Source organism: Leucoraja erinacea, chromosome 3 (assembly GCF_028641065.1).
Source record: "Leucoraja erinacea ecotype New England chromosome 3, Leri_hhj_1, whole genome shotgun sequence".
NCBI lineage: Eukaryota > Metazoa > Chordata > Chondrichthyes > Rajiformes > Rajidae > Leucoraja > Leucoraja erinaceus.
In genome coordinates this window covers 39,145,484-39,172,882 of record NC_073379.1, presented here as the reverse complement: position 1 = coordinate 39,172,882, position 27,399 = coordinate 39,145,484, and the positions used below count along the sequence as shown (strand labels likewise).

Sequence of the window (27,399 nt, the reverse complement as noted above, 5' to 3'; positions counted from 1 at the left end):
CAAAACGACCTGTTCTGTTACTGCCCGGCCTGCTAAGTGTAAATGGCACTTTCTGTTTTTCTCTCATTTCCGGCAACTGCATTTTGTTTTTGATATTTGTCTGTGGTGTAGCACCAGATATTAATATGATTAAACCCACAAGATGATACATTTTAATTTCCACAGGTTATCCACATTTCCACATCTTTTTTCATTATTTAAAATTACCACATCTTCAAAAAGAATTTTGTTCTCAAAGAAAGAAAATATATTTACTCATCAATCACACTGTATTATTTTACGCAGGTATGGTTTATCTATACTGACTTGCCATGTACGAAAAACTACTCCAGAATTGGAAACTGCTCTTCAGAAGGTCCATGATCTCAGAGGTAATATATATGTCTCAGAATTATTGCAATCTGATTTGATAATATCACCAAACTGGATGATGTCAATCTATTTAAATCGGAAACAGAAAGCACTGTCATTCACATGGGAATAGCATCAGGGGAACTGACATTCCCTATGTCCTGAAAAACCTTTTCTCTTTCTTTGTAGTACAGCTCTCTTTTTATATAAAAACGAGCCTTTGAAGTGTTAGGAAAGAGAACATGACCAGAGTTGCAATAAAAAAGGGATAATTTATCCAGAAAGTGTGTAAAATGTGCTGATAAAATATGCATTTAACCCTCCCAAATAGCTAACCAGCACTGGAAGATATACTTGCGGAAAATATCTCTGTGAGTTGGTAATAAAGTAACTTTAACACTTATTACTCTTAATTCTGCACAGCATGAACACATGGAATGTACAGAAGCTGATCATTCCATCCCAATGTGTCCTGATATCCGCAGTCCACTTCAGCAGTTTCACTCGCCCAGTTGTCATCCCTCCATCCTTCGTGCTCGTCCAATTTCCCCATAAATATCTCCAAGTTAAACAGCTGAGAAGCTTTTATCGTTTCATGTATGACTATTCTTTGCATAAACATTTTTTTTCACTACATTCCCCATTGGTTTTGTTAATTCCAGTTTATATTGATACTCGTGGTAAGCCTATAATAGGATTGTTGGAATTCCATTTTCTCTTTCTTCAGAGAGAGATTATCTCACTCTTGTACATACGCAGTTAGAGCCAGGACAAAAGGCCATCATATACTTTACTAAATGCATATGACATCTTAACAGATGATGAGGTGTGCCAGAGGGATCAATATTAATACACTGTTCCTTCTTGCAATTTCATTTCATTTAAATTGCATTAATTCATTTAAATTGCAGTGAATCCACCAAGTGATCCTGAGGCAGTCAGTGCTGAGGATGCCCTGAAGTATCTCCTCTTCCTAGTGGACATTAACCAACTTTATGACCATGCAGTGGGTACATATGACTTTGATCTAGTGATGATGGTAGCAGAAAAATCACAAAAGGTTTGAAATGTTCTTAATTTATATTTTTAAAGTAAGCGTTATCATCCTTTGCTAGTTGTTCAAGAGCAAAGTGCAAGCAATGATCAAAGAAATAGAAAAGAAGGCAAAACTGAATGAAATAATATTTACAATTAAAGCTAAAATTGCATAAATTGTAGATGTGTTTATGGAAATTGCCCGTATCAAGTAGTTGAACAGTTTTTAGTAAAAACATAGTTCCTTTGCTAAAAACGACAGGCATGATTATCTTCCCACTTCCTCTAAGTGGAGATCTTTTGATATTGACTGATTCCTCGACTTGAAATAATGATAAAGAGCATGGAGGGAATGCAGTCAGAGAATGGTTGATTAAAAGAAAACTTACATTAGCATCAAGTGCGATTGGGTTTTGAAGTTGTGATCTCAAGCACGTTCTGGTTTATCTTAGTGCAATTATCACTTTTATTGTTTTAGGATCCAAAGGAATATTTACCATTTTTGAACAAATTAAAGAAAATGGAGACTAATTACCAGAGATACACCATAGACAAATATTTAAAGCGTTACAAAAAGGCTGTTGAGCACCTTAGTAAATGTGGTAAGTACAGTTTCAGATTTCCTTGGGATTTTATGGATGGATAAACTGCTCATTTCAGAAGTTATTACATCTTAAGTACAAAAGGAGCATGGTGTTCTGACTTATTTCCCAGGAATGTATCTGAGTGTAATGTCTATGCTTGTGAATGTGCTTGTGTATGTGCTTGTGCATATGGTGTAGCTGGAAGGGAGGATTGATTTCAAAGCCTTGAAGAGATAACCAGGTTTGGATTTGCATGGAAATTATTTGAAACTCTACTTTTGAGATTAATAGTTCCTTCTTTTGAAATGTGATCTCTGTGCCCCTCCAGCTCTGGCATCTACTTTAAGAACTTAACTTACACAAGGTTGTTCTTAACAAATCCTAGCCTGTTTCCTACACCCCACAGAAGTATGTAACCAGTTTCACGAGTTCCACAAGTTCAAATCTGTGGCATGCTTGCAAATATTATGAATAATTTTCAAGACGGTTAATATGTGATGCTGTGTGGAATTGTAATGGCAACTGGTCCTGATTTATATTCTGTGTTGGCTCAGTGACGACACATTTGCATGCCAAGTAATGTAAGGAGATAGTTGGGCAAAGTCAAAGTAAGTTTTAATGATCGTCATAAAAGTAATTGAAAGGCTGTCATTCGAGAGTGTAGTCCAGGGCTCGGGGTCTTCACTGTTTAGGGTATTTACTAGTGATTTAACTTTTGAGTTGAGCGACCTGGGTTCGATCCTGACTATGGGTGCTGTCTGCATGGAGTTTGTCCGTTGTCCCTGTGACAACGTGAGTTTTCTCCAGGTTCTCTGGTTTCCCCCCACATTCCAAAGACATACGGGTTTCTAGGTTAATTGGCTTCTGTAAATTGTCCCTAATGTGTCAGTAGAACTAGTGTATGGGTGATTGTTGGCCGGAGTGGACTCGGTGGGCCAAAGGGCCTGTTCCCACACTCAGTCTCTAAACGAAACTGAAACTAAGAAGGGATTCCTGGATAAAAGCCTAACTGACACTGGCCACTTGATAAGAATGGAAACAGGAGAAAGTGGACTCACCCAGCTAGGTAATGAGGGTGATGGTGCCTGTACCCATAAAAAGATTTCAGACAAGTTGAGAGGGCGAAGATGGTATTTTAGCTTTCTGGATGTTAAAGGAGATACAAGGAACTGCAGATGCTGGTTTACAAAATAAAAAACAAAGTGCTGGAGTAACACAATGGGCCATGGAGCATCTCTGGAGACATGGATAGGTGATGTTTCGGATTGGCACCCTTTAGGCTCTTCTTGACCGGAGAGGAAAGATGTCTGGTTTGAGGTCATTTTTGTAAGGATGGAAAAAAGGTTGATTTTTATGATGTGTGATGCTCATTTTGAAAGAGATGAGATGATGAGATTTTGTTTTCATTTAAATAAAACACCCAACAGTATACTTTTCTGGAATACTGAATTTGGATATGAAAGCTACAGGTTTATCATACGCAATATCCTATTCGGATCAATAATTTTATCTTTAAGAGAGGGGATGTCGTTGGTCAATAACACTAAACAGATTGTCAGCCTTCGATGCTGCGCATCTCCCACATATTGGTCCCGCTGACTTTCACAGGATTGAAATGTGTGCAATGAGTACAACCTGGTATCATGGCACACATTTAGTGTGGACAACTAAAGATAGATTTCTCTCCCGATGTAATGCTCATCAAGATGCATTCTCTTGGACGCCTCTGCAGTACAGACAGAGCAATCAGAGTAGCTGTATTTTGTATTTACTGTGCAATGCTAGATCAAACGTATTGTGAAGTACATGAATGATGATTGAAGTTATTTGAACTTGCATGCTGTCGGATTTGCTAATATTGCATTCCATTTATCTGCCATCCCCATTGGAACACTTTGTACTGTCTTTTACACATCTAGTGTGGAAGATATCACATCAGTAACATAGCCCACACTATAATTCTCATTGGTGTGTTTCATGTGATGTTGTAGAGCGCACTATTGCTCCACTAATATGTTGTCGGTTTCTTCCAGGTTGTCAACATTTCACTGAGCTACTAAACTTGGTAAAGGACCAAAAGATGTACAGTGATGCCTTGAAATTATTCCCAGCAAAGAGCCAAGAATACAAGGTTTGTGCCTGTCTACTGACAATCCCAACCGGCAGCAGGTCTTCCTCTGTGCTTTGTGTGGATTCCCAATTAGTAGCATCGCAATTTTAAAATTTTGACCCCCTTTTTCAAATCCTCCCACAAACTCATCCTCCCTATCTCTAACCTAGTCCTGCAGTGCACAAGATGTCTGGTCACTTTCCTGATTTTAATCACTCCAGTATTGAAAGCTTTGTCCAGCTCTGGAGCTCTCAGCCCTCAATCTCTTTTAAGATGTTCCTTAAAGCTCTCTTTGATCCCACATTTGGTACCCAGACCTAATATATAGCTCATTGTTATGCTGTATAGCCTTGAAATGATTTAGTAAGCTTAAGGACAGTGTATAAATCAAGCTGTCTTCATTCCAAACACCGAGCTATTGAAGTTTAGGGATTTTGCCAAACTATACCCAAACAGAGAGAGTAAAACTATCATAATCAAAAACACTCACAGGTCAGGCTGCATTGTGGAAACAGAAACGTTAATCTTCAGGTCCCAAGACCCTGTGTCTTGGAAGGATTGAACAGGGCCTTCTACCTTTGGAGATGGGACCTGAACGATGAGACACTTTGAAAGGATTGATGTGAAAGGAAAGAGTCCGACTAATGGCAGTTTCTAATAATTTTGTATGGAAATAAGATTTCTTTACTCAGAAAGTGGTTCAAAATTCACTACCACACATACGGCTTTCAAAATAAAATAAACTGAAGACTGAGCAGCATAGTAAAGGCATGCTGAATGGCTAAAATTAGGTGGATAGAAAAGGAAAATAATTGTATGGACTATAAACACTATTACAAAAAAAAAATATCTAATGCATCAATAATAGAAAAAGCAAATGAAAGCAATCTCAAAAAGGGGTTAAAAATCGCAGAACAATTTAATAAAATGTACCGTGAAACGTAATGATAAATTGCTCTGATGCTTAATATTCAACAAATAGAATCAAAATGTTCAGATTTTAAAACTATTGGTTAAAAACTATGAAAGAGTAAAATCCAGGCCACAATAAATGACCACTTTTTGTGCTGTTTTTTCTGTGTAACATATGGTAAATGGAAATGGAGAAAGTGCCTCAAATTTCACAATGCTGGCTTTTGTTGCTTTTTTTAATTTAATTGGTATTGATTTATTATTGTTAGGTGTAGCAGAGATACAGTGAAAAGCAGTTTTTGGTGCTATCCAGTCAAATCAAACTAATCAAGAATACAATCACATACAAAATACAACTGTTAGTGGAAAGGGAAAAATACCAAAATGCAGAATATAGTGTTACTGCTTTATTGTTTTACAATTATGGAGACAGTGCAGAAAGAAAAGAAAAGTGCAAAGTCCACAATGAGGAAGATTGAGATGTTGGAACTGCACCTTGGCTTATAGGACTGTTCATCAGTCTGATAACAGTGGGAAATAAGCTGTTCCTGAATCTGGTGACATGTGTTTTCAAGCTTTTGTATTTTCTACCTAATGGAAGAGAGGGAATAACTAGGTTGGTCCATGATGCGAGGTGTAGATGGAGTTAATGAGTGAAAGGCTGGTTTGTGTGATCGACTGGGCTACATCCACAACTCTGCAATTTCTTGCAATTTCAGGATATCAGTGTTGCATTTGGCGAGTACCTCATTGAGAAGCAATGCCATGAACAAGCAGGGCTAATCTTCGCACGATGCGGGGATTGTGAAAAGGCACTCGATGCTTTCCTGCTGTGCTGTAGTTGGCAGCAAGCCTTTTGTATGGCTGCTCAGCTCCACTATACTGAGGACAAAATGATTAACATGGCACGGATTATATCAGGTAAGAGCTCGTACATCTTTGGTGTAATGATTTTTAGGGAGTATCACATAGATACAAGGAAACCACTTTAGTTGAGTAGTTTCACATGTTTGATCATGACTGTTTTACTGGCTTGGCTCTTGATGTTCAGCCACTTCCAATAAGCAGTTCATCTCACCTTGCTAAAATCTGATGGATGTGCTGCAATGTGTTCGTTGCAGTATGTCTGTGTCACATCAGTGCAGTTCTGAGTCTGAACTGAACCACTTTATTTGTCATTGATGAAATTGCACTCTGCAACTGACTAAATACGATTGCTACCAACAATTTTAAATATATGGGAAATAATTCCATTAAATTTCACTGTCACCCTTCACCCCGAAAAGCTCAAAGTTAATTTGAGCAAAAGAAAAAGTAAGATATTTGTTTGGTGGTTTCTAGGGCGGTTGAAGGAACAGCGGAGATATTCGGAGGCAGCCTTAATCCTGGAGCAATATGCCACGGTAAGTGTGATTTTGAGATCCCTTACCAAGTACATATCAGTATCCTTATTTAAATATGCCCTGGCAAATATTTGGACTACTGAATTGAAGAGCTTTGAATGTTAAACTTGCCATCAGACATTGTTTAAACAATTCTAAGGTGTAATGCTGTTCAGAAATTGCCATTTTGTCCACTTATTATTTCCCAAAGAAATGTAATTAGGAAATGACCAGGCTTTTGAGTTTTGCAGTATGTGAGATTAAACCGTTTTTTTTAAATATGGAGTTGCAGGCATCCAAGATATGCTTGCAGTTATGTTTGATACAGTATATTGGATCTGTTTTTTAGCCAGCCAAGTAGTGTGGCATGTGTCTTCGTTAGGCAGACTTTGCCCTTTAGTTTATTCATTTGTTATTATTTGGATCATATACCATCTCCGAATTGCATTGTCCCCGGTATCTGTGTGAACATTGTAACATGCACATGTTTGTTACAAACATTTTTTTTTAACTTTCAATTCCATTCAAAATAATCGTCCTGTTTCAATAATATAAAATATCTTATGAACCAAAGTAATTGGGCAGGACTTTTTAAAGCAACGTACTTGCGAGGTTTATTTAATTTGCTTAAGAGCGATAAACTGATGCAATTTGATTAATACAGTTAATAATAGGTTTATCGGAAAATAAGCATGTTTCAGCAGCTCGTCTAAATCATCCCTATAATTACCCTGCTATGTGGCAGTTTATAGCATTAAAAAATCAAACGGAACCATTTCTTCATTATATGGGGTAACTATTAATGTTCTAAATACATTGTGTTTTAAAAATGAGCCTAATAATACTCTTGTCCGCCCCCCCCCCCATACATCCAACTGAAGATTAATCTATACTGACACATGCAGTTATTTGCTAATCTCCAGCAACAATATTTTCTAATTTGAAGTTAGATTTCCGACTCTACACAGGAAGAAATTACTGCTTGAAGAGCTCTGATAATTTGCCCCTGACAATGTCTGACAAATTGTGTTCAAAAAGACAGCAAAGCAGAAACGTATTAATAAAATGCTTCATTAACCTAGACTGTGTGTTACAACATGCATTAAGTAAAAATACTTTACTGTATGGTTTTCAATTACATAGCTGATGATCATCCACTCTACTACAAATTTAATGTTGTGATTTTATTAAATGGTAGTAAGATCCCAGCTTTAAAGCATTGTTGTCATTTTGTATGTATCACACTTAGAAAGTCAAACCTTAGAAAGGACACAGAGGCAATTTACTGTATTTCCCGGCAATGAAGATGCTATTTTTCACCTAAAAATAAGGCATGAAAATTTACCTACATCTTGGAGGCCGAAGGTTAGGTTGTTAGCCAAGAAAGATAGACTTGGCTATCACTCAGTACAGCAACATCAAGAACGATGTTGCTGTACTGAGGGATAGCCAAGTCTATCTCTCATTGCTGGCAGCTGATGGGAAGCAGCTGTAAAATGGGAAGCGGCTGTAAAAGGACAGCGCCGCTGGGGGGGGAGGAAGAGTTCCTTTCAGATTCAGATTCAGATCACACTTTCACAACGTGTGGGGAGTCTGGCCCGTATCAGCACGGGCAGGAGCGTTGAGAAGGAGGGGGTCGGGGATCATGCCAGCAACTCACTCACCGCTGCCGTGGCACTCCATGCGCGGAGCCACCGCATTGTGGCCGGGGAGGTAAGTAGCTCGGGTGGCTGTAAGCGGCCGCCAGGACCGGACAGCGGAACCAGCCGCCACCTCAGCGCCTTCTGTCAACCCGCTCACCTCTGTCGGTGCTCTCCGTCTGAACACCTCTCACCTGCCGCTCACTGGCCTCGCTCATGTCAGCCTCGCTCATGCTGCTCATTCCGACTGCTGCCGGGGAGGGAAGTAACTCGGGTGGCTGCGAGTGGCTGCCGTGACCGGACAGTGAGGGGACCAGCTCAAGAGCAAAGATCATAGAGCAAAGTGGGTCAGCGGGCGATGGATAACAGGACAGTGGGCAGTGGAGCTTACTCCTGTGTCAGTGCAATCAAGGGACCAATTGAGGTTACTTGCGCTGACACAGGAGTAAGCTCCACTGCCCGCTGTCCTGTTATCCATCGCCCGCTGATCCACTCCGTTCTATGATCTTTGCTCTTGAAAGACACGGACCGGGTAGTGAATGCCGTGCAGTGTCTCCCAGCGCAGCCAGTGAGGCCATGTCCTACTCCCGGCGACAGTCGGAATTTAAAGATTTGTGGGAAGCGGCTGACATGAGCGAGGTCGGCGAGCGGCAGGAGAGAGATGTTCAGACGGAGAGCACTGCCAGAGGTGAGCGGGCTGGCAGAAAATGCTGAGGCCCCGGCGGCCGCTCGCAGCCACCTGAGCTACTTCCCTCCCCGGCCACCATGTGGTGGCTCCGTGCCCAGAGTGCCGCGGCAGTGGTGAGTGAGTGAGTTGCTGGCATGATACCCGACCCCCTCCTTCTCAATGCTCCTGCCCGTGCTGACCCGGGCCAGACTCCCCACAAGCTGTGAAAGGAACTCGCCCCCCCAATTGGTCCCTTGAACTAGTTGAACTAGTATTGTCATTCAATAAGATCACAACTGATTTAACGTGTGCTCCCATTTCTCCCACCATCTGTCCACCTGCGGTCACCCCCCCAACTCCCCCACCCATTCAGTCATTCAGAATGGAGGAGATCTGGAAGCCTTGGGCAAATTGAATTGTTATTTTCTTTTTTTTTATCTTTTTGAGCGTGAGAAACTATGTCCCGCCAGCCTTTTTTCAAAATTTAGCAACTCAAAATGGGGGTGCGTCTTCGACGCAGGTGTGTCTTCATTGCCGGGAAATACGGTACTTGAATGGTACCTGGGTGAAAGATATTGTTTACGCAGTAAGATTTATTTCATTTGGAGTAGAGAAAGTTGTGGACTGGAGAGGCATGATATGGGTGACCAAAACTAGGAAAGGTTTTGATGGACTAAATGAGGAGCATATGTTTTTAATAATCAGAGGTCGCAGACATAACATGATTTGTACAAGAACAAGTAGCAAGATATTGTGGTGGAGGGGGGTGGGGCAAGGGGGAATGCAGGAGGCAGATAAAATTACAGCAAATTGTTGACCAGACTGAAAGATTGATGGATGCAGATTCAAAAGAACTGAACAAATACTTGAAGTATTTGCCAGATGTGGAGAAAGAGCAGGGGGAGTGGGACTCGTACAACTCTGTGAAAGGCCAACAAAGGCACAATAAGCCAACCAGTCCCATTTTGTACTTCAAGACCATACACTGCCAACTGATTTTTTTCCCCTTTGCCCTTGGGTTAATTCATTGATTTCATGCCTTTTTCGATTGAATTAAGCCAACTCTGTATCCTCAGGAATTCCCTCAGTTGATTTCCAGACACATAATCCAGACCTGGCTGCAGGTCAGTGGCGAATCGAGAATGGCTTCTTTGAGGATGAGAAGACCGTATAATTTTGATTGTTTTAGACAAGTTTATTGCAACTCCATTTAAAATATCACCAACATACTTTTAGAAAGTATCCTATTCAAGATTTCAGCTAATTGTTCGCCATTCTTGCCCAATGCTCAATAAGTATCCACTCCATTGTGTGATTATTACAACCTTTAGAATTTTGTCCTTATTCCGATAACCTTTCTCACTGCAGGACTATGAAGAAGCCATTACCTCACTTTTAGAAGGAGGTGCCTGGGACGAGTCATTAAGACTGGTAATATTTTTTAATAACTTTTTACGTAAAGTTGTGGGTTCATTTAAGTGGAGACCACAAATTTGTATTTATAGTTACTGTAACCTGGAGTCATTTTCCTGCTTTACTGCAATTACTGTGCCTGAATGAGGAATGCTTTGCATCTTTACAACTTGGTGTATCAGCTTATAGACATAAGGATACATGACCTCTAAATCCTTGTTCCCTCTTTATGTTCCCCAAATTGCCACGTTATATGGATTACAGCCTCCCTCTAGTTACCTTTTGTTTGATATTCTGCAGTTTCAGCTAGTCAGGCTGGATGTACTTTACAGCTAAAAATTTATATTCAACTTTTATAGTTCTCCTGGAATATATTTGGTATTCTATAACTCCTCAATAAATGTGTTGTTTTTGCAACTCTTACCGATGTGATATAGTATCTAATGGGTAACACCTGTTTTAGCCTCCAGTATTGTATGTAAGATAACTGGAATTGATATAATGTCTCTTGCATCCTTAGGAAATCCCACAGCCCATAACAACCCATGCATTCTTTTTAAAGTACAAGCACTTTTGAACTGTAGAAAATGTGACCTAGTCAATTTATGCATAGTAAACTCCCACACAGATCAAAGCTAGAATGATTTTAGTGATGTTGACTCAGGATAAATATTAATCCAACCACAAGAACATATAATGAAACAAATTTCTCAAATTTTCCTAGATTTACAAGTACAAAAGGACTGATATTTTGGAAACCAACCTGAAACCTTCCATATTGGAAGGTAAGTGACTTATTTGATCCTTTGCGGGTTGCTCCACTGGTGAAGTTGCACTGCCTTGCAGAATTTAATGCAGCAACTGATGCTCGCTGCTTCAAGCAAATGTAAGTGTTCCTGAATGTCATTTGACATTGGTACCAGTTCCCTCAATAGATGACCCAAATGTTCTTGAATAATAAATGAGTATTTATGTAATAAATGTTCTTGAATTTGTGTATTTATGTAATAAATCAAGGTTATATTTAGGGCATAATTAGTTGTTTTTTATTTTGATTTAATTTGGGGATGTCTTTTCAGTTTTTATTAGCATTCAGTAAAATGTTTTAGTTTTAGCTGTTGAAATAAAGCTTAAGTCAATAAATTGCATCAGATTTTGTATGGTTAGGTGCTTTGTTTACACTTGCACGGAGTTGGATCAAACCCTAGTTGCAATCTGATGGGAAGATGAATCAGTATACATACAGTAATAATAAATACAATAAATGTAAAACAGCAGTATGGTGCAATATTGTAATGCAACCCAAAATAGTGCACAGAAACATTAAAGTTACAATGATGAAATAGTCAAATGAAGTAGAGTTAATGTGGTGGCACCTCTGGGATTGGGTTGTGAAAGAGGTTATTGGTTCAGGATTCTTATAACATTGGTGGGGAGGGGGGGACTCTCATTAAGTCTGCATGTCCAAGCTTTTAAGCTCCTGTATCTTCTCCCGGAAGAAAGAATGGATAAGGAAAAGGGAATGGCTAAGGTGTCAGGCATCCTTGACAATACTTTCAGCCTTCCTGATGCAATGTACCATGATGATGGACTAGATGGAAGGAACTGACGAGCCTGTGTTGGACTGGGCTGTGTTCACCACTCTCTTCAAGTTCAGGCATCAAGAACAGGGCAGATGTTATTCAAGGCTGAGATACACCCTGTCAGAATATTTTCTCTAGTGCAACTGTAGGAGTTCAAGAGAATCCTCAAGGACATGCAAAATCTACTATGACACCAACAAAAGTAATTGAATTGAGCATCAAGCTTATTTTGTAATCGTCTTAGAATACCTGGCAGCTGGGACCAGTCTAGATGGGGCATGTTGGTCAGTGGATGAAAATTGTGCAGAAGGGCCTAGATCATCTTTCTTCAAAGCATTGGATCTGAACTTTAGCAGGGAGTGAATCTCCCTATTCATTTCCCTGCTCTATTTCTTGTAAAACGATGAATGCATGGCCATGTGTAATGATGATTCGATCATTAAGTTTGCCAATGATGCCACTGTCATGATGTCAGGACAACAATCTAGCCCTGAATGTCAGCAAGACAAAACAGATGGTTGGTGACCTAAGGAAGTGAGGGGCGAACACAATAATGTCCTCGTTGACATAGCTGCTGGTATTTGGTAAATCGTCATGGATGCCTACCACCCTGACCATTCCTTTTTTTTTCTTCTGGGAAAAGCCAGATATCCAGACTTAAGAATAGCTTTTTCCTCACTGCTTTCAAACTGCTGAACCAATCAAAATGTAATCAAAAGGTCTGAAGAAGGGTCCCGGCCCAAAACCGCTGCCGAGTTATTCCAGCATTTTGTGTCTGCTCTGAACCAATCACCTCTTTCCCACCCACTTCCCAGATGTGGTGCCACATGGAATTACTTTTAACTCAACTTCATTCAGTTATTCTGTTAATGTACTTGAATTTTTATTTTGCACCACTACAGATTATACTGCTATCTTTGCACCATTTTGTTGTTGTGTTTATTATTATGTATACTGTTAACTCTGAGCTACATGCCAACATGCAATTTTATTGCACTTTTGTGCACTTAACAATAAACTAATCTGAATCCAAGGTTTTCAGTTTGGACAGACTTTAGTTGTATTTGTCAGAATGCAGTTGTCAACACTTTCTTTGATGAATGCGGTGACAAATGAGGTATATTCATTCAGGCTTGAACGTGTTCCAGTTCCACTGACTCGAGACAGTTCTGAAATAAACCCTCATCCTCCTCTGACCACTCTTTTAATTGGTGCCTCATGCTTCAATCTGTCTTTAAGCCAGCAGGTGCAGCACTAACATGAACACACTGGTGGAAACGAGGATGAGTGATCCTAATAAGCATACTTGATAGTATGCTATCAAATAAGCATACTTGATAGTAGGGTAGCAGTGGTAAAATATTGCCTTTCTCTACCACTATCTTAATTACCAAGTTACTATTCATTGCCTCAGTAGTTTATTTTGAGTGGTGGGAATAAAATGTTACCAGTTGGCCATTTAGTGTGCTTTTCGTTTTTACCTATTAAAACCAAAAAAAATCAAACCTTTAGTTATGTTGTAGAATTGCTTCTAATCAAAGAAATTTATGGTATAAATAATGAGCATTATTGTGTTTTTTTACCCCCTTCTAGCTCATAGCAACCAGATGACATTCCTAGATTCTCAGAAAACCTTATTTATCCATCATAAATCCCGCCTAAAAATTGTATGGGAAATGAAAGCGCAGGAAGGATTTTTAGGTATGTTTGCACAATCTACCTAGGGCATGTTATTTTTAGTAATGGTTTAGTTTTTTTTTGTGTATATAATGAGCTCTGACTTGTGGTTTAATTCTCTTAATCTTTGGTAGATGAGGAGATGGCTGATGGCCCAGACTCCGATCTCTATTCAGAGAAGAGCAGCTTGTGGTCAGCGGGTGGAATGAGTTCCAAATATTCACACAGCAACTCCAGGATATCAGCGTAAGTTTCTTGTTAATATTCTCATCAAGATTAGGTTTGATGATCACCGGTAATGCATTCTTATGGTGTGGATTGAGGGAGAAACATGAACCACGACACTGGAGGAAACTCCTGCTCCCTTTGTTGATTTAATGACACTGCTGTATGAAGGTACCTGCAACAGAATGGCACTGCTGAATTATTGTACTGGACTGAATCATCTTGGAGATGGGACGTCAACTCGTGATTTTCTGATCAGAGGCATTAGTACTTCCAGTTAATCTGTGGTGGGTAGTCAAATAAGGGCAGGACTTACACAGTGAATGGCAGTGCCCTGGGGAAGTGTGATAGAGCAGAGGGATCTAGGAATTAAATGGTAGTCAGTTCTTTGAAAGGGCGTCACAGGTAGAAGGCTAGTGAAGAAACTTTTTCATCAGTCCCCTATTGGCGGAGAGGCGGGGAGCGGCATCGAGTTAAAAGTTCGCCGTGTTATGTTAAGCTACGCAGACGTGTGCTTGGGGCCACATTTTGGCGCCAGTGTTAGCTTTTGGTCACCCTGCAACGTACCCCTGGCTATTGAGGCGCTGGAAAGAGCACAAGGAAGATTTGAGATAGACACAAAAAGCTGGAGTAACTCAGTGGGACAGGCAGCATACGTGGAGAGAAGGAATGGGTGATGTTTCTGGTCAAGACCAGGAAGATTTGAGGATGTTGCCAGAACTCAAGGGCCTCGGCTATAGGGAGTGGTTGGGCAGACTGGGACTTTATTCTGTGGCGCACAGGAGGATGAGGGGTGACATAGAGGTGTTAAGATCACAAGGAGAATAGATAGGGTAAATACAGAGTATTTTACCCCGAGTAAGGGAATGAAGACCCAGAGGACATAGGTTTAAGGCGACAGGGGAAAGATTTAATAGGAACCTGAAGGACAATTTCGCGGGCGGGGTGGGTTGGAGCCGCGGGGGGGGGGGGGGGGGCTGCCGGGTCAAGGGATGTGGGCCAAACAGCGGCCGGTGGGAGTAGCTCCGCGAGATAGGGCATCATGGGAAAGGTAGGGGACTAAGAGGGCCTGTTTCCCATTCTGTACCCCTCTCCACCACACACATGGTCCCTGGAGGTACTGAACTTGGGGGAATGTTAGGGGGTGGAGGGGGTGAGTGAGAAGTTACTCCAGGAATTGAACAGCAATGAATGGTTTTGACAGGCACATCTTGAGAAAATTGTATGGTCTAAAAGATATGTTTCCTGCATTTTAAATTACTAATTTGTGAAAAGTCTTCTCTTGTGGAAGATGCTATATCTAGTCTCTGCTTGCGTTTTGAGTCTTTGTGGTGACAGAAGATGGTACATATTCAAAGATCAGCACTGCAAAGTAACAGTACTGCAAGAACAGAGTTTGCACATGTTTTTAAAATACAGAAATTAGTATTCCATTCTAATCTGTGGTGGTAGTCAAATGCAGGACTTACACAGTTGAATGAAAGTGCCTGTGGGTTTGTTATAGCAGCAAGGAACTAGGAATGCAGGTACATAGTTCTTTGAAAGTGGCGTCACAGGTAGATAGGCTAGTCTCCTCCTTTCATCAGTCTTACATTGGCCTTCATCCCACGGCATCGAGTATTTTTAGTCCTGTCCGTTAAATTGTACAAGAATTGCTGAAGTCCACATTTGGAGTATTGTGGGGGGGTCACCCTGGGGGGGAAGGATAGGTTAAGGGGGAAACTGAGCACAATCCCAGATAGACACAAAAAGCGGAGTAATGCGGTTTTCTTCCGAACAGCTTCTTGGGTCCTCTCTGGGTCAGCCTAGATTCGAGCTGGAGCAGCGCTCAAGGGGAGCGACGATTTCCTGCCGGGACTACAGCTTCGCCGGCGGTGCAGATGCTGGGACATAGAGGTGTTAACACGGAGCGGGCGATATGCCTTACAGGTATTTTCGCCTAAGGGTGAAGCTCCAGGGACATAGGGGAACGACCGACTGCAACATCGCTGACCTGCGGACAATTTCCCTGGGGAGGGTCCAGGGGGGGGGGGGCTGTCACTGGATGTTCAACAGATAAGTGGGCCTGGTGTCCGATTCGCATCAGTGTCTGATGGGTCCGAAGGGCCTGCCATTCTGTAGTTCTCTTGGACGTTGCAGTCTTCAGGTAGGAAGCGGGGGAATTCAGTCCAGGCCGGGGAAGAATGAGAACCCGACGCCGATGATCCAGCTTCGCGGCAGAGGGCCTGAGAACATCGAGTTGGCTGAGGAGGCCACATATAAACCCCGACCTGCGGGTGGACTATGAGGGGGAGAACTGGATATTTTTAGTGCCTTCCCTCACAGTGAATTCTGCTGTGGGGGGACGTTTCATGTTGATTTCTATAGTGTACTGTTCTGTGTCGTTTTTCTTTTTTGTCTTTTTTGTTTTGTATGGATTTATTGACATTTGATCTGTTCAATTAATTTAATCAATCTCTGTAAAGCACTTTGGTTCAAATACTGGTTTTGTTGAAAAGTGCTATATAAATAAAGATTATTATTATTATTTATTGATTGCTACATTTTGCTGGTGCTTTTAAAGGCCTGTAAAAATGAAATGTATTATATTATTTAGGGCTTACTGACGGTGCATCATTTAAGCCATTTAGAGCATCATCAGCAGTAACATTGAAACTAGATTAATTAATAAGCATGATTCACTGCAAAAACTCTATTCTTGTAAACTGTTACTTTGAAGTCCTGAACTTCAACTTTGCAATATCATTTGTTACCACAAAGACTCGAAATGTAAGCAGACATTTAGGAAAAATAGATGCAGTTGACTGACATTTTTCAGAAACTCTAGACATCCCAAAGGATTTTGTAGCCAGTGAAGAAGATTTGAGGTATAAGTACATATTGTAATATAGGAAAAATAACAGTCAATTTGAACTGCAACCTTCCACAAACAGCAGTGTGATAACAAGTGGACTTGATTTATTTAATAATGTTAGTTAAATGATAAATATGGGCATTGAGGATCAGACCTTGCTTGGAATAGTGCCGTGGTATCTCCTGCATCCACCTTAGATTGCAGACTAAGGCCGGTTCTCTGGATACTTTCAAGAGATAGTTCGATAGGACTCTTAAAGATAGCGGTTAGGGGTTATGGGGAGAAGGCAGGAACGGGGTACTGATTAGGGATGATCAGCCATGATTACATTGAACGGCAGTGCTGGCTCGAAGGGCTGAATGGCCTACTCCTGCACCTATTGTCTATTGTGTATTGTCTATTGGTTTTACCTCATTTGAAAGACAACACTTCCAGCAATATGGCGCACTCTCAGCAATGTACTGGAGACCATTGTGCTCAAGCCACATGTTCTGACTCAAGAGATGAGAGTGAATCCTACAAAGGATATTTGGTGACCTCTATTATTATCTTAAAGGTTTTATATAAGCTGATGAATCATCTATAGATAATAACCCATTATTAACACTTCAGTATAATCTATGCTACTATTCAATCACTTTGAATTTTGCAGACGTAGCTCAAAAAACCGTCGCAAGGCAGAAAGGAAAAGGTACAGCTTGAAGGAGGGGAGCCCGATGGAAGATGTAGCTTTGTTGCAAGCATTGAGAGAAATAATCTGCACTGTGGACAAACTGACAGGTATTCTTCCACCCTCTTTGTATCCTTTGTAAAGAAAGTAAAGCTGTAAATTTAAGATACAAAAAACTACGTATGCTGGAATCTGGAGCAAAAACAAATTCATCTGGATTTCTAGATTCCTCAAGGTGGGCTTGAATCTAACATCTAATTCAAAAACTACCACCTGGGATAGTACAGCTGTCCCTCGGTACTGCATTGGACTGTCAGCCTTAATTTTGTATTCACGTCTCTAAAATGAAACTTGAACCCTAACGTCTAGTTCAAATGCAAAAGAATGTTATCTCAATGAGTTCAATGTGATGTTCATTACATTACATTGCACCAAGGCAAATTCCTTGTTTGTGAATACTTGGCCAATAAACTTACTTACTTAAACTTACTTACTTATTATCTGTTTTTCTTGTTCTTGTTATTTAACGGATTTTTTTTTTATAAAACATTAGTTTTACAAACCTAACTTTTGGTTCTTTTGTCCAGGTGAAGTTCACGACTTATTGAAAGTTTTGGTCCTTTTTGGCTTTAATGATCTAGCTTCAGAGCTGCAACAAGTATTAGAAGGTACCCTACAGCTATTGGAAAAGTCAATCACTGATATCTGGCTGTCCGATGCGAAGAGATCAACTCTCTGTCCAGTAAGTGAGGCAATGATGTTATCAGCAAATGACGCGTGGATTTTCTATTTTCACATTGTTAAATGGTCTCTTTTTGTGAATTGGTCCTTATGAGGGGAAAGGGTGCAGAGAAAATTTAGGAGGATGTTTCCAGGACTTGAGGGCCTAAGCTACAGGGAGAGGTTGAGCAGGCTAGAACTCTATTCCTTGGTGCGCAGGAGGATGAGGGGTGACCTTATAGAGATGTACAAAATCATGAGAGGAATAGATTGGGTAAAAGCACAGAGTCTCTTGCTCAGTAGAGGAATCGAGAACCAGATGGCATAGGTTTAAGGTGAGGGGGGATAGATTTAATAGTAACCTAGGGTGGTGAGTGTATGGAATGAGCCAGAGGAGATAGTTGAGGCAGGTACTATCGCAACATTTAAGAAACATTTCGACTGGTACATTGATAGGATGTGTTTAGAGGGATATGGGCCAAACTCAATCAGGTGGGACTGGCATAGATGGGACATGTTGGTTATTGTGGGCAAGTTGGGTCGAAGGCCTCGTTTCCACACTGTATGACTTTATGACTCTTGAGTATTTCAGTGGAACACATGCACTCCTTAAACCATGGGAAAGGCACACAGGTTTTTAAAAGCTTGGTCCAACTTTGAGGAATTTCAGGGTAAGGTATAGACAGAGATAGAGAACTGATTGGCAGACAGAAGCAAAGAGTAGGAATTAACGGGTCCTTTTCAGAATGGCACTAATGGGGTGCCACAAGGCTCAGTACTGGGACCCCAATTATTTACAAAATATATTAACGATTTAGACGAAGGAATTAAATATAACATCTCCAAGTTTGCGGATGACATAAAGCTGGGTGGCAGTGTGAGCTGTGAGGAGGATTCTACGAGGCTACAGGGTGACTTGGATAGGTTGGGTGAGTGGGCAGACGCATGACAGATGCAGTATAATGTGGATAAATGTGAGGTTATCCACTTTGCTGGCAGGAACAAGAAGACAGATTATTATCTGAATGGTGTCAGATTAGGAAAAGGGGAAGTACAACGGGATCTGGGGATCCTTGTACATCAGTCACTGAAAGTAAGCATGCAGGTACAGCAGGCAGTGAAGAAAGCAAATGGCATGTTGCTTTGAGTACTGTAGGAAAGGAGGTCCTACTTCAGCTGTACAGGGCCCTAGTGAGACCACACCTGCAGTATTGTGTGCAGTTTTGGTCTCCTAATTTGAGGAAGGACATTCTTGGTATTGAGGGAGTGCAGCGTATGTTCACCAGTTTAATTCTCGGGATGGTGGGACTGACATGATGAAAGAATGGATCGACTGGTCATTGGAATTTAGAAGGATGATATGGGATCTTATAAAAACACATACAATTCTTAAGGGATTGGACAGGTTAGATGCAGGAAAAATGTTACTGATGTTGGGGGATTCCAGAACCAGGGGTCACAGTTTAAGAATAAGGGGTAGGCCATTTAGGACGGAGATGAGGAAAAGCTTTATCAGCCAGAGAGTTGTGAATCTGTGGAATTCTCTGCCGCGGAAGGCAGTGGAGGTCAATACAAGATAGTTAGATATAGCTTGGGGCTAACGGAATCAAGGGATATGGGGAGAAAACAGGAATGGGTACTGATTTTGGATAGATAGCTATGATCATATTGAATGGTGGTGCTGGCTCGGAGGGCCGATTGGCCTACTCCTGCACATATTTTCTGTTTTTCTATGTTTCTAAATGTATTGGGAAATTCCTCCGCAAATACCTAGCATAATCAAAATGATATTGCTGTGGCTTGACTTTGCTGATATTTTTCTGTGCAGTACACTGTAAAACAAGTTGGTTTTGTTGTTATCAGACACTGCACATGGAAGATTACCAGGTATGCGATGTCATCAGGTGCAAGAATCAGTTTCCATTATGCACAATTAAATTATTTTGTTTGCAATTAATTGCAAAAAAAAAAAACAGTTTTCAATGAATTGATAAGAATGTAAAACCTGTATAAAAGCCTGAAGGCACAGGAAGTAGTGTTGGTGAAAGTGCAGAATTTATATCACTTTAAGGAGGGTGGGGTGGGGGGGGGGGGGGTGGATTTTTTAAGTTCTACTTTCAATCAAAGCCATTGTCATCTTCAAGCAACAGTTTTTGCACAGAAAAGACGTTGGGTGTATATCTTCGCAACATCGTTAAACACTTCATAATAACACTAAAAACATCTTCCTGATGGGAACAATCTTGAGCAGTTTACAATGTTTTCAAAACCACTCATATGTGGAGATGAATTCAGTAAGAGTTCCCATAACCCTCTATGTCAAGTCAAGTGAATGGGTGCAGAGTGACTGTTTAGCAGCCTCACAGCCTGTGGTAGGAAGCTGTTTAGCAGCCTCGTACGGGCTTTGGCATTGCCTGCCTGATGGCAGAACATCAAATCGTAACCAATTCTCTGTGCTTTCTTCTGAGCGGATGGCAGTTCTTGACATCCCACTGACATCTTCCAACTCCAACTCTTCATCCTTGAAAAATCTCTCTTGAGTCAAAACTAATGAATTCAAGAGTTCCCATAAATAAATAAGTAATTACTGAAAAACACTAAATAACATACTTATTCTGAGATGGCCAACAAAGGACATCTCCTATTTTTAAATTAACCCGTTACATTTTGAAAAGGTTTGTTAATACCTGTTCCATGTTCTCATATTTCATTAAATAGTGGATAAGCAACAAATCCCACTAAGCCATAGAACCTGATTGCTTGCACCTGGCTAGGCGGAAATGTTGAGGATTCTTTTCATTCTAGGGTGAAATTCTAGGAAGGGGAAATGAATTGCAGATTTGTTTTAATCTTTCCAGATTTGGGTGTCACTTGAAAGGCTATAGATGCTGGAAATCTAATAATAGAAAATGCTGGAAACATTCAGCAGAACAGGCAGCATCTGTGGTATGAGAAGGAAATTTAACATTGCAAGTTTGTGGCTCCTCCACGTCCTGCCCAAAGTCCTATGTGTATCCAGCCCCTCCTGCTTTTCTTTTACACTATATTGGATAAGGGGTACCCCAATTATGATGAAGGGGTATCAATAAATTTCCAGGTCGGGAAGATGTGTGACTTGGAGAAAAACTTTCCATTATGCCTGTTCAAGAAACATCCCTTGTAATGGTCTTTGATCCAAATTATGCACTCGAGATATGTTTCCCAATTAGTACGTGAATTCCTCCAAACAGTAAGAAAAGGATTGCAAGATCACCAAATTTCACAGATTGAACCAAGGCTGCCAGTCACAAGCCAGCAGAATGGGGTTAAGCAATTGAATATGTTGCTGAAGTATTCCTATGAAAGTGAGCTTGTCTAAAATGAATGGAGAAAAAATGATTTAATCAAATTTTATTATGTCAATTTTATGATGTGCTGTTTTGTCATAAGACATAGAGCAGAATTCGGCCATATTAGACCAGGAATTTGGTATATTAAAAAGGCTAACTTTGTACATATTTCAATGTTTGCCACTTGTATTAATTGTTTTGCTGGTTTAGGTTCTTGGACCAGATTCTACTGCGAACAGTATTGCCGCCGCCCTCCAGCGGCCAATAAGTGGAATGACAGCTTACCAAGGTCAGTTGTGAAAGTTGTGGTTAGAGCAAAGCCTAGCGTTAAAATTCAGAGATGAGAGCCTAACCTTTAAAGCAGCAGTGATATTTAAAGTCAACCCACCACCCACACTTTGCAATTGGTTTTTGTGCAAGAAAAGAAACGACAGACGTAAGACATTTCAAACCAAGTCAGTAACTAAGCTTTTACATGCGGTCACTGTAATATGGAAAGAGGGGCAGCTAATTTTAAGTGAACTCAGCTCAACAATGAGCTCACAATTAGATAATCAGCTTTAGTTGTTTGATGGATAAATAGTGACCAGGATAAGGGAGAGAACTAAGTGAGAGATCGCATTGGGTAGTCTAATGGGACTGAAGGATGATAAATCCCCTGGGCCTGATGGTCTGCATCCCAGGGCCCTCAGGGAGGTGGCTCTAGACATAGTGGACGCATTGGTGATCATTTTCCAATGTTCAATAGATTCAGGATCAGTTCCTGTGGATTGGAGGATAGCTAATGTTATCCCACTTTTCAGGAAAGGAGCGAAAGAGAGAAAACGGGGAATTACAGACCAGTTAGCTTGACCTAGGTGGTGGGAAAGATGCTGGAGTCAATTATTAAAGAGGTAATAATGGGGCATTTGGATAGCAGTAAAAGGATTTGTCCAAATCAACATGGATTTATGAAAGGGAAATCATGCTTGACTAATCTTCTGGAATTTTTTGAGGATGTGACAAGTAAAATGGATGAAGGGGTGCTTGTGGATGTAGTGTATCTAGACTTTCAGAAAGCCTTTGAAAGCCGGGAGACTGGTGACTAAAATTAGAGCACATGGTATTGGGGGTAGGGTGTTGACATGGATAGAAAATTGGTTGGCAGACCGGAAGCAAAGAGTAGGAGTGAACGGGTCCTTTTCAGAATGGCAGGCAGTAACGAGTGGAGTGCCACAAGGGGCCGCAACTGTTTACCATATATATTAATGATTTGGAATAGGGAATTAGGAGCAAAACTAGCAAGTTTGCGATGACACAAAGCTGGGTGGCAGTGTGAACTGTGAAGAGGATCTTAGGAGGTTGCAGGGTGACCTGGACAGGTTGAGTGAGTGGGCAGATGCGTGGCAGATGCAGTATAATATAGATAAATGTGAGATCCACTTTGGCGGCAAGGGGGCAGATTATTATCTCAATGGGGTTAGGTTAGGTAAGGGGGAGGTGCAGCGAGACCTGGGCGTCCTTGTACTCCGGTCACTGAAAGTTGGCTTACAGGTGCAGCAGGCAGTGAAGAAAGCTAATGGAATGTTGGCCTTCATAACAAGAGGATTTCAGTATAGGAATAAAGAGGTTCTTCTGCAGTTGTATAGGGCTCTGGTGAGACCACATCTGGAGTATTGTGTACAGTTTTGGTCTCCTAATTTGAGGAAGGACATCCTTGTGATTGAGGCAGTGCAGCGTAGGTTCACGAGAGTGATCCCTGGGATGGCGGAACTGTCATATGAGGAAAGATTGAAAAGACTAGGCTTGTATTCACTGGAGTTTAGAAGGATGAGGGGGTATCTTATAGAAGCATATAAAATTATAAAAGGACTGGACAAGCTAGATGCAGGAAAAATGTTCCCAATGTGGGGCGAGTCCAGAAACAGGAGCCACAGTCTTAGATTAAAGGGGAGGTCATTTAAGAGGTGAGAAAATACGTTTTCACCCAGAGAGTTGTGAATTTATGGAATTCCCTGCGACAGAGGGCAGTGGAGGCCAAGTCACTGGATGGATTTAAGAGAGAGTTAGATAGAGCTCTAGGGGCTAGTGGAGTCAAGGGATATGGGGAGAAGGCAGGCACGGGTTATTGATAGGGGATGATCAGCCATGATCACGATGAATGGTGGCCTCCTCCTGCACCGAATGGCATCCTCCTGCTACTATTTTCTATAACTCTATAACTGGTCTCTCCACCATAATATCTCTTAACATCCACCTAAGAGAGATGACAAGGCCTGGCATTAATATCTTATTGAAAAGTTGTCACCTCCAAATGTACAACACTCCATCAGATTCAGATTCAACTTTAATTGTCATCGTCAGTGTACAGTACAGAGACAACAAAATGCAGTTAGCATCTCCCTGGAAGAGCGACATAGAATATGATTTCAATAAATAAATCTATTTACATGTATACAGTCATAATGTTTTTCCTGTGGGAGGAGTGTCCGGAGGGGGGGGGGGGGTGATTGGCAGTCACCGAGGTACATTGTTCAGTAGTGTGACAGCCGCAGGGAAGAAGCTGTTCCTGGACCTGCTGCTCCGGCAACGGAGAGACCTGTAGCGCCTCCCGGATGGTAGGAGGGTAAACAGTCCATAGTTGGGGTGAGAGCAGTCCTTGGCGATGCTGAGCGCCCTCCACAGACAGCGCTTGCTTTGGACAGACTCAATGGAGGGGAGCGAGGAACCGGTGATGCGTTGGGCAATTTTCACCACCCTCTGCAGTGCTTTCCGGTCGGAGACAGAGCAATTGCCATACCATACTGTGATACAGTTGGTAAGGATGCTCTCAATGGTGCAGCGGTAGAAGTTCACCAGAATCTGAGGAGACAGATGGACCTTCTTCAGTCTCCTCAGGAAGAAGAGACGCTGGTGAGCCTTCTTGACCAGAGTTGAGGTATTGTGGGTCCAAGAGAGGTCATCGGAGATGTTGACCCCCAGGAACCTGAAGCTGGAAACACGTTCCACCTCCGTCCCGTTAATGTGGATGGGGGTGTGCGTGCCGCCCCTTCACTCCTGCTGTGAGAGAGTTGGGGTAGGTTTTGGCGTTGAGTGGAAAATGGTAATATTTGGAAGTTAGAAGATGAAGACACCTGTAGATAACATAATCAGAAAATAAGAAATCAAACTGCTACATGGATCTAAATTTCAAAGCATTTAGGATGTGGTTTTCTCTAAACACCAGTAACGATATTTAGTCCTGCGGGAGCAGAAGTCCTTATTGTTACTGAAACGCAAGGCGGTGACGACATATAACAGTTGGCTGGTAGAGCTTCTGAATGTGATCACATGAGAGAACTAAATAAAAGTAGAGAATTAAAATGATATAATCACTGACAGTTAAAGACAGCTGCTTTGCTGTTATTTGACCAATGCAACAGCTCAACTTTGACTAGTTTCTCAGGTCTTTCAACCTATACCATTCATCATAGTCAGAGGTATATAGGCCCTTCGGCCCAACTCGTCCATGCTGACCAAATTGCCCAACAAAGGTAGTCCACTTGCCTACATTTAACCCATATCCCTCTAAACCTTTCCTATTTGTGTACCTGTCCAAATGTCGATTAATTGTTGCCATTGTACCTGCAACAGATAAATTGGTATTGTCTGATTGCATGTATTTCTTTTTTTTAGATGATGAAATCTTTGTTCCACCAAAACTCAATAAGAAAGTGAAGTGGAAGCTGAATATTCTATGAAGCAATTCCAGTCAGCTGCATTGCCATCTTTGGACTGTCTGTTGCTGCATATGTATAATACAGTCAGCACGAGACAATGTGAATACAAGGCAGGAAAGTAAAAATGATTAGAATGATGGATGCACAAAGGCGGTATGGATGCTTCGTCCAGCTAGAAAATGTGACTGATCTTTCAACTACAGAATTATGACAATCATAAAACTAACAAGACAAGTTTTCCTGCTGATATTGTTCAATGTTAAGGCAGTTCAAAACGAATGTAATACCAATAATATAAATCATCAATTGAAAATGTCTTAACCAGTTCAGTTTATTGTCACGTGTACCAAGGTACAGTGAAAAGCTTTTGTTGCGTGCTAACCAGTCAGCAGAAAAACAATACATGATTACAGTCGATCCATTTACAGTGTATAGATACATGATAAGGGACTAATGTTTAGTGCAAAGTGAAGCCAGCAAAGTCCGATCAAGGATAGTCCGAGGGTCACCACAGAGGTAGATAGTAGTTCAGCACTGTTCTCTGGTTGTGGTAAGGTGATTGATTCAGTTGCCTGATAACAGCTGGGAAAAATCTGTCCCTAAATCTGGTGGTGTGCATTTTCATACACACTTTTATGTTTTGCCTGATGGGAGAGGGGAGAAGAGGGAGTGGCCAGGATGCGACTCATTATGAATGGTATGTTAGCTTTCATTGCAAAAGGATTTGAGTATAGGAGCAGAGAGGTTCTACTGCAGTTACAGGGTACAGGGTCTTGGTGAGACCACACCTGGAGTATTGCGTACAGTTTTGGTCTCCAAATCTGAGGAAGGACATTATTGCCATAGAGGGAGTGCAGAGACGGTTCACCAGACTGATTCCTGGGATGTCAGGACTGTCTTATGAAGAAAGACTGGATAGACTTGGTTTATACTCTTTAGAATTTAGGAGATTGAGAGGGGATCTTATAGAAACTTAAATTCTTAAGGGGTTGGACAGGCTAGATGCAGGAAGATTGTTCCCGATGTTAGGGAAGTCCAGGACAAGGGGTCACAGCTTAAGGATAAAGGGGAAATCCTTTAAAACCGAGATGAGAAGAACTTTTTTCACACAGAGAGTGGTGAATCTCTGGAATTCTCTGCCACAGAGGGTAGTTGAGGCCAGTTCATTGGCTATATTTAAGAGGGAGTTAGATGTGGCCCTTGTGGCTAAGGGGATCAGGGGGTATGGAGAGAAGGCAGGTACGGGATACTGAGTTGGATGATCAGCCATGATCATATTGAATGGCGGTGCAGGCTCGAAGGGCCGAATGGCCTACTCCTGCACCTAATTTCTATGTTTCTATGTTTACTTCCATGCAAAATTCTTGATTTTATATTATTTTACAAATGTTTCCATTGTACCATAATAATTTTGAAGTCAAAGCAAAGGGATGAAGAAAGCAATTTGTCTTGGAAACTGGTGTGAAATAAACACTGCCAGGCAGCAGGAACAGAACCGCTCCACAAATTTGCAGCGGAAACCGCAAACTTCAGATGCAGCCTGGACCAGGGAAGCCATCACTGACAAAGCTGAATAGCATGGAGGCGTCGTACCATTATGTGCTCTAAATTTAGTCCAAGACTTGCAAATGGAGAACTGTTGTAGGTGGTTTTATTTATAGGCGTTTGGAAAATTTTGCTTTTTGACTGCAACACAAATTCAGATGTCTGTTATTCTTCTGGATGATAGTTGTCAATGTATATTCTAATGTTTTTGGAGAATTGTATGGTGATTGTTTGGTTCCAAATGTATAAGTAAGCAAAATACATACAGTGCAAATGTAATTTTGTAAATTGTGAAATAACTGGTGGTGAGATTTATATATTGCTGGTGCTTTAACAAATGTGGGTAAGAATCTGATCATTTGCATCAAATTAATCAGTTCACAAATCCCCAAATCCTTTCCACCATCCAAACCACTTTAGTACTTGTCACTTGGATGAGTGCAAACTCCCCAGAGCTCAAGAAGTTCAGCAACATCTTGGATGAAATTAACCATTTCCTCCCTTCATCACAAGCACCATATTTCCTCCCTTTATCAGCAACACACTGAAATGAGCTGTGCACTAGTGATAAAGGTAATGAATATGTGCTGTTACGTCCGATTCGGTCCTTGAATGCTGCTCCATTTTCACCTGTTTTGTATTCCACACTACATACAAGTCGTCCTTCACCTTGTCCTTGCCATGTTCACTTCACCTCCAATTTACTACTCTCATTCTTGTGCTTTGGTATATTATCTTCTTTGCTTTCTGAAAACTGTATTACTAGTTATTAGTTTTAGAAAATAACTTTTCTAAAGGCTTATTCCACCACCTTTGCAATCCACCACCACCTATACCAAATCGAAAACATGTGTATCTAATAACTAAAAGCAATGGTATGCCAACCTCCTTCAGACAGCATAATTCTACAAAATTTTGAATGAACACATAATTTTGTGCCATCTTATAATCTTATCTCTCACTTTTTTGTCTGCCAATCAAAATCCCCCTCACCAGGACCTGCT

The 27,399-nt window shown here is 41.1% G+C and overlaps 1 protein-coding gene across 1 annotated transcript in view; it reads left to right on the top strand.

Moving 5' to 3' along the window:
* Positions 1-26,674, top strand: part of elp1 (elongator acetyltransferase complex subunit 1) — a 64,040-nt gene extending 37,366 nt beyond the window's left edge. Inside the window, exons 23-36 of the mRNA XM_055632464.1 lie at positions 286-371; positions 1,263-1,411; positions 1,865-1,988; positions 4,004-4,101; positions 5,712-5,913; positions 6,334-6,395; positions 10,050-10,112; positions 10,819-10,879; positions 13,271-13,378; positions 13,489-13,600; positions 17,086-17,213; positions 17,691-17,845; positions 21,363-21,441; positions 24,807-26,674. Coding sequence (XP_055488439.1) covers positions 286-371; positions 1,263-1,411; positions 1,865-1,988; positions 4,004-4,101; positions 5,712-5,913; positions 6,334-6,395; positions 10,050-10,112; positions 10,819-10,879; positions 13,271-13,378; positions 13,489-13,600; positions 17,086-17,213; positions 17,691-17,845; positions 21,363-21,441; positions 24,807-24,871 — 1,492 coding nt within the window. The 3' untranslated portion in view covers positions 24,872-26,674. The remainder of the gene's footprint in view (positions 1-285; positions 372-1,262; positions 1,412-1,864; positions 1,989-4,003; positions 4,102-5,711; positions 5,914-6,333; positions 6,396-10,049; positions 10,113-10,818; positions 10,880-13,270; positions 13,379-13,488; positions 13,601-17,085; positions 17,214-17,690; positions 17,846-21,362; positions 21,442-24,806) is intronic.
* The last annotated feature ends 725 nt before the right edge of the window (positions 26,675-27,399 follow it).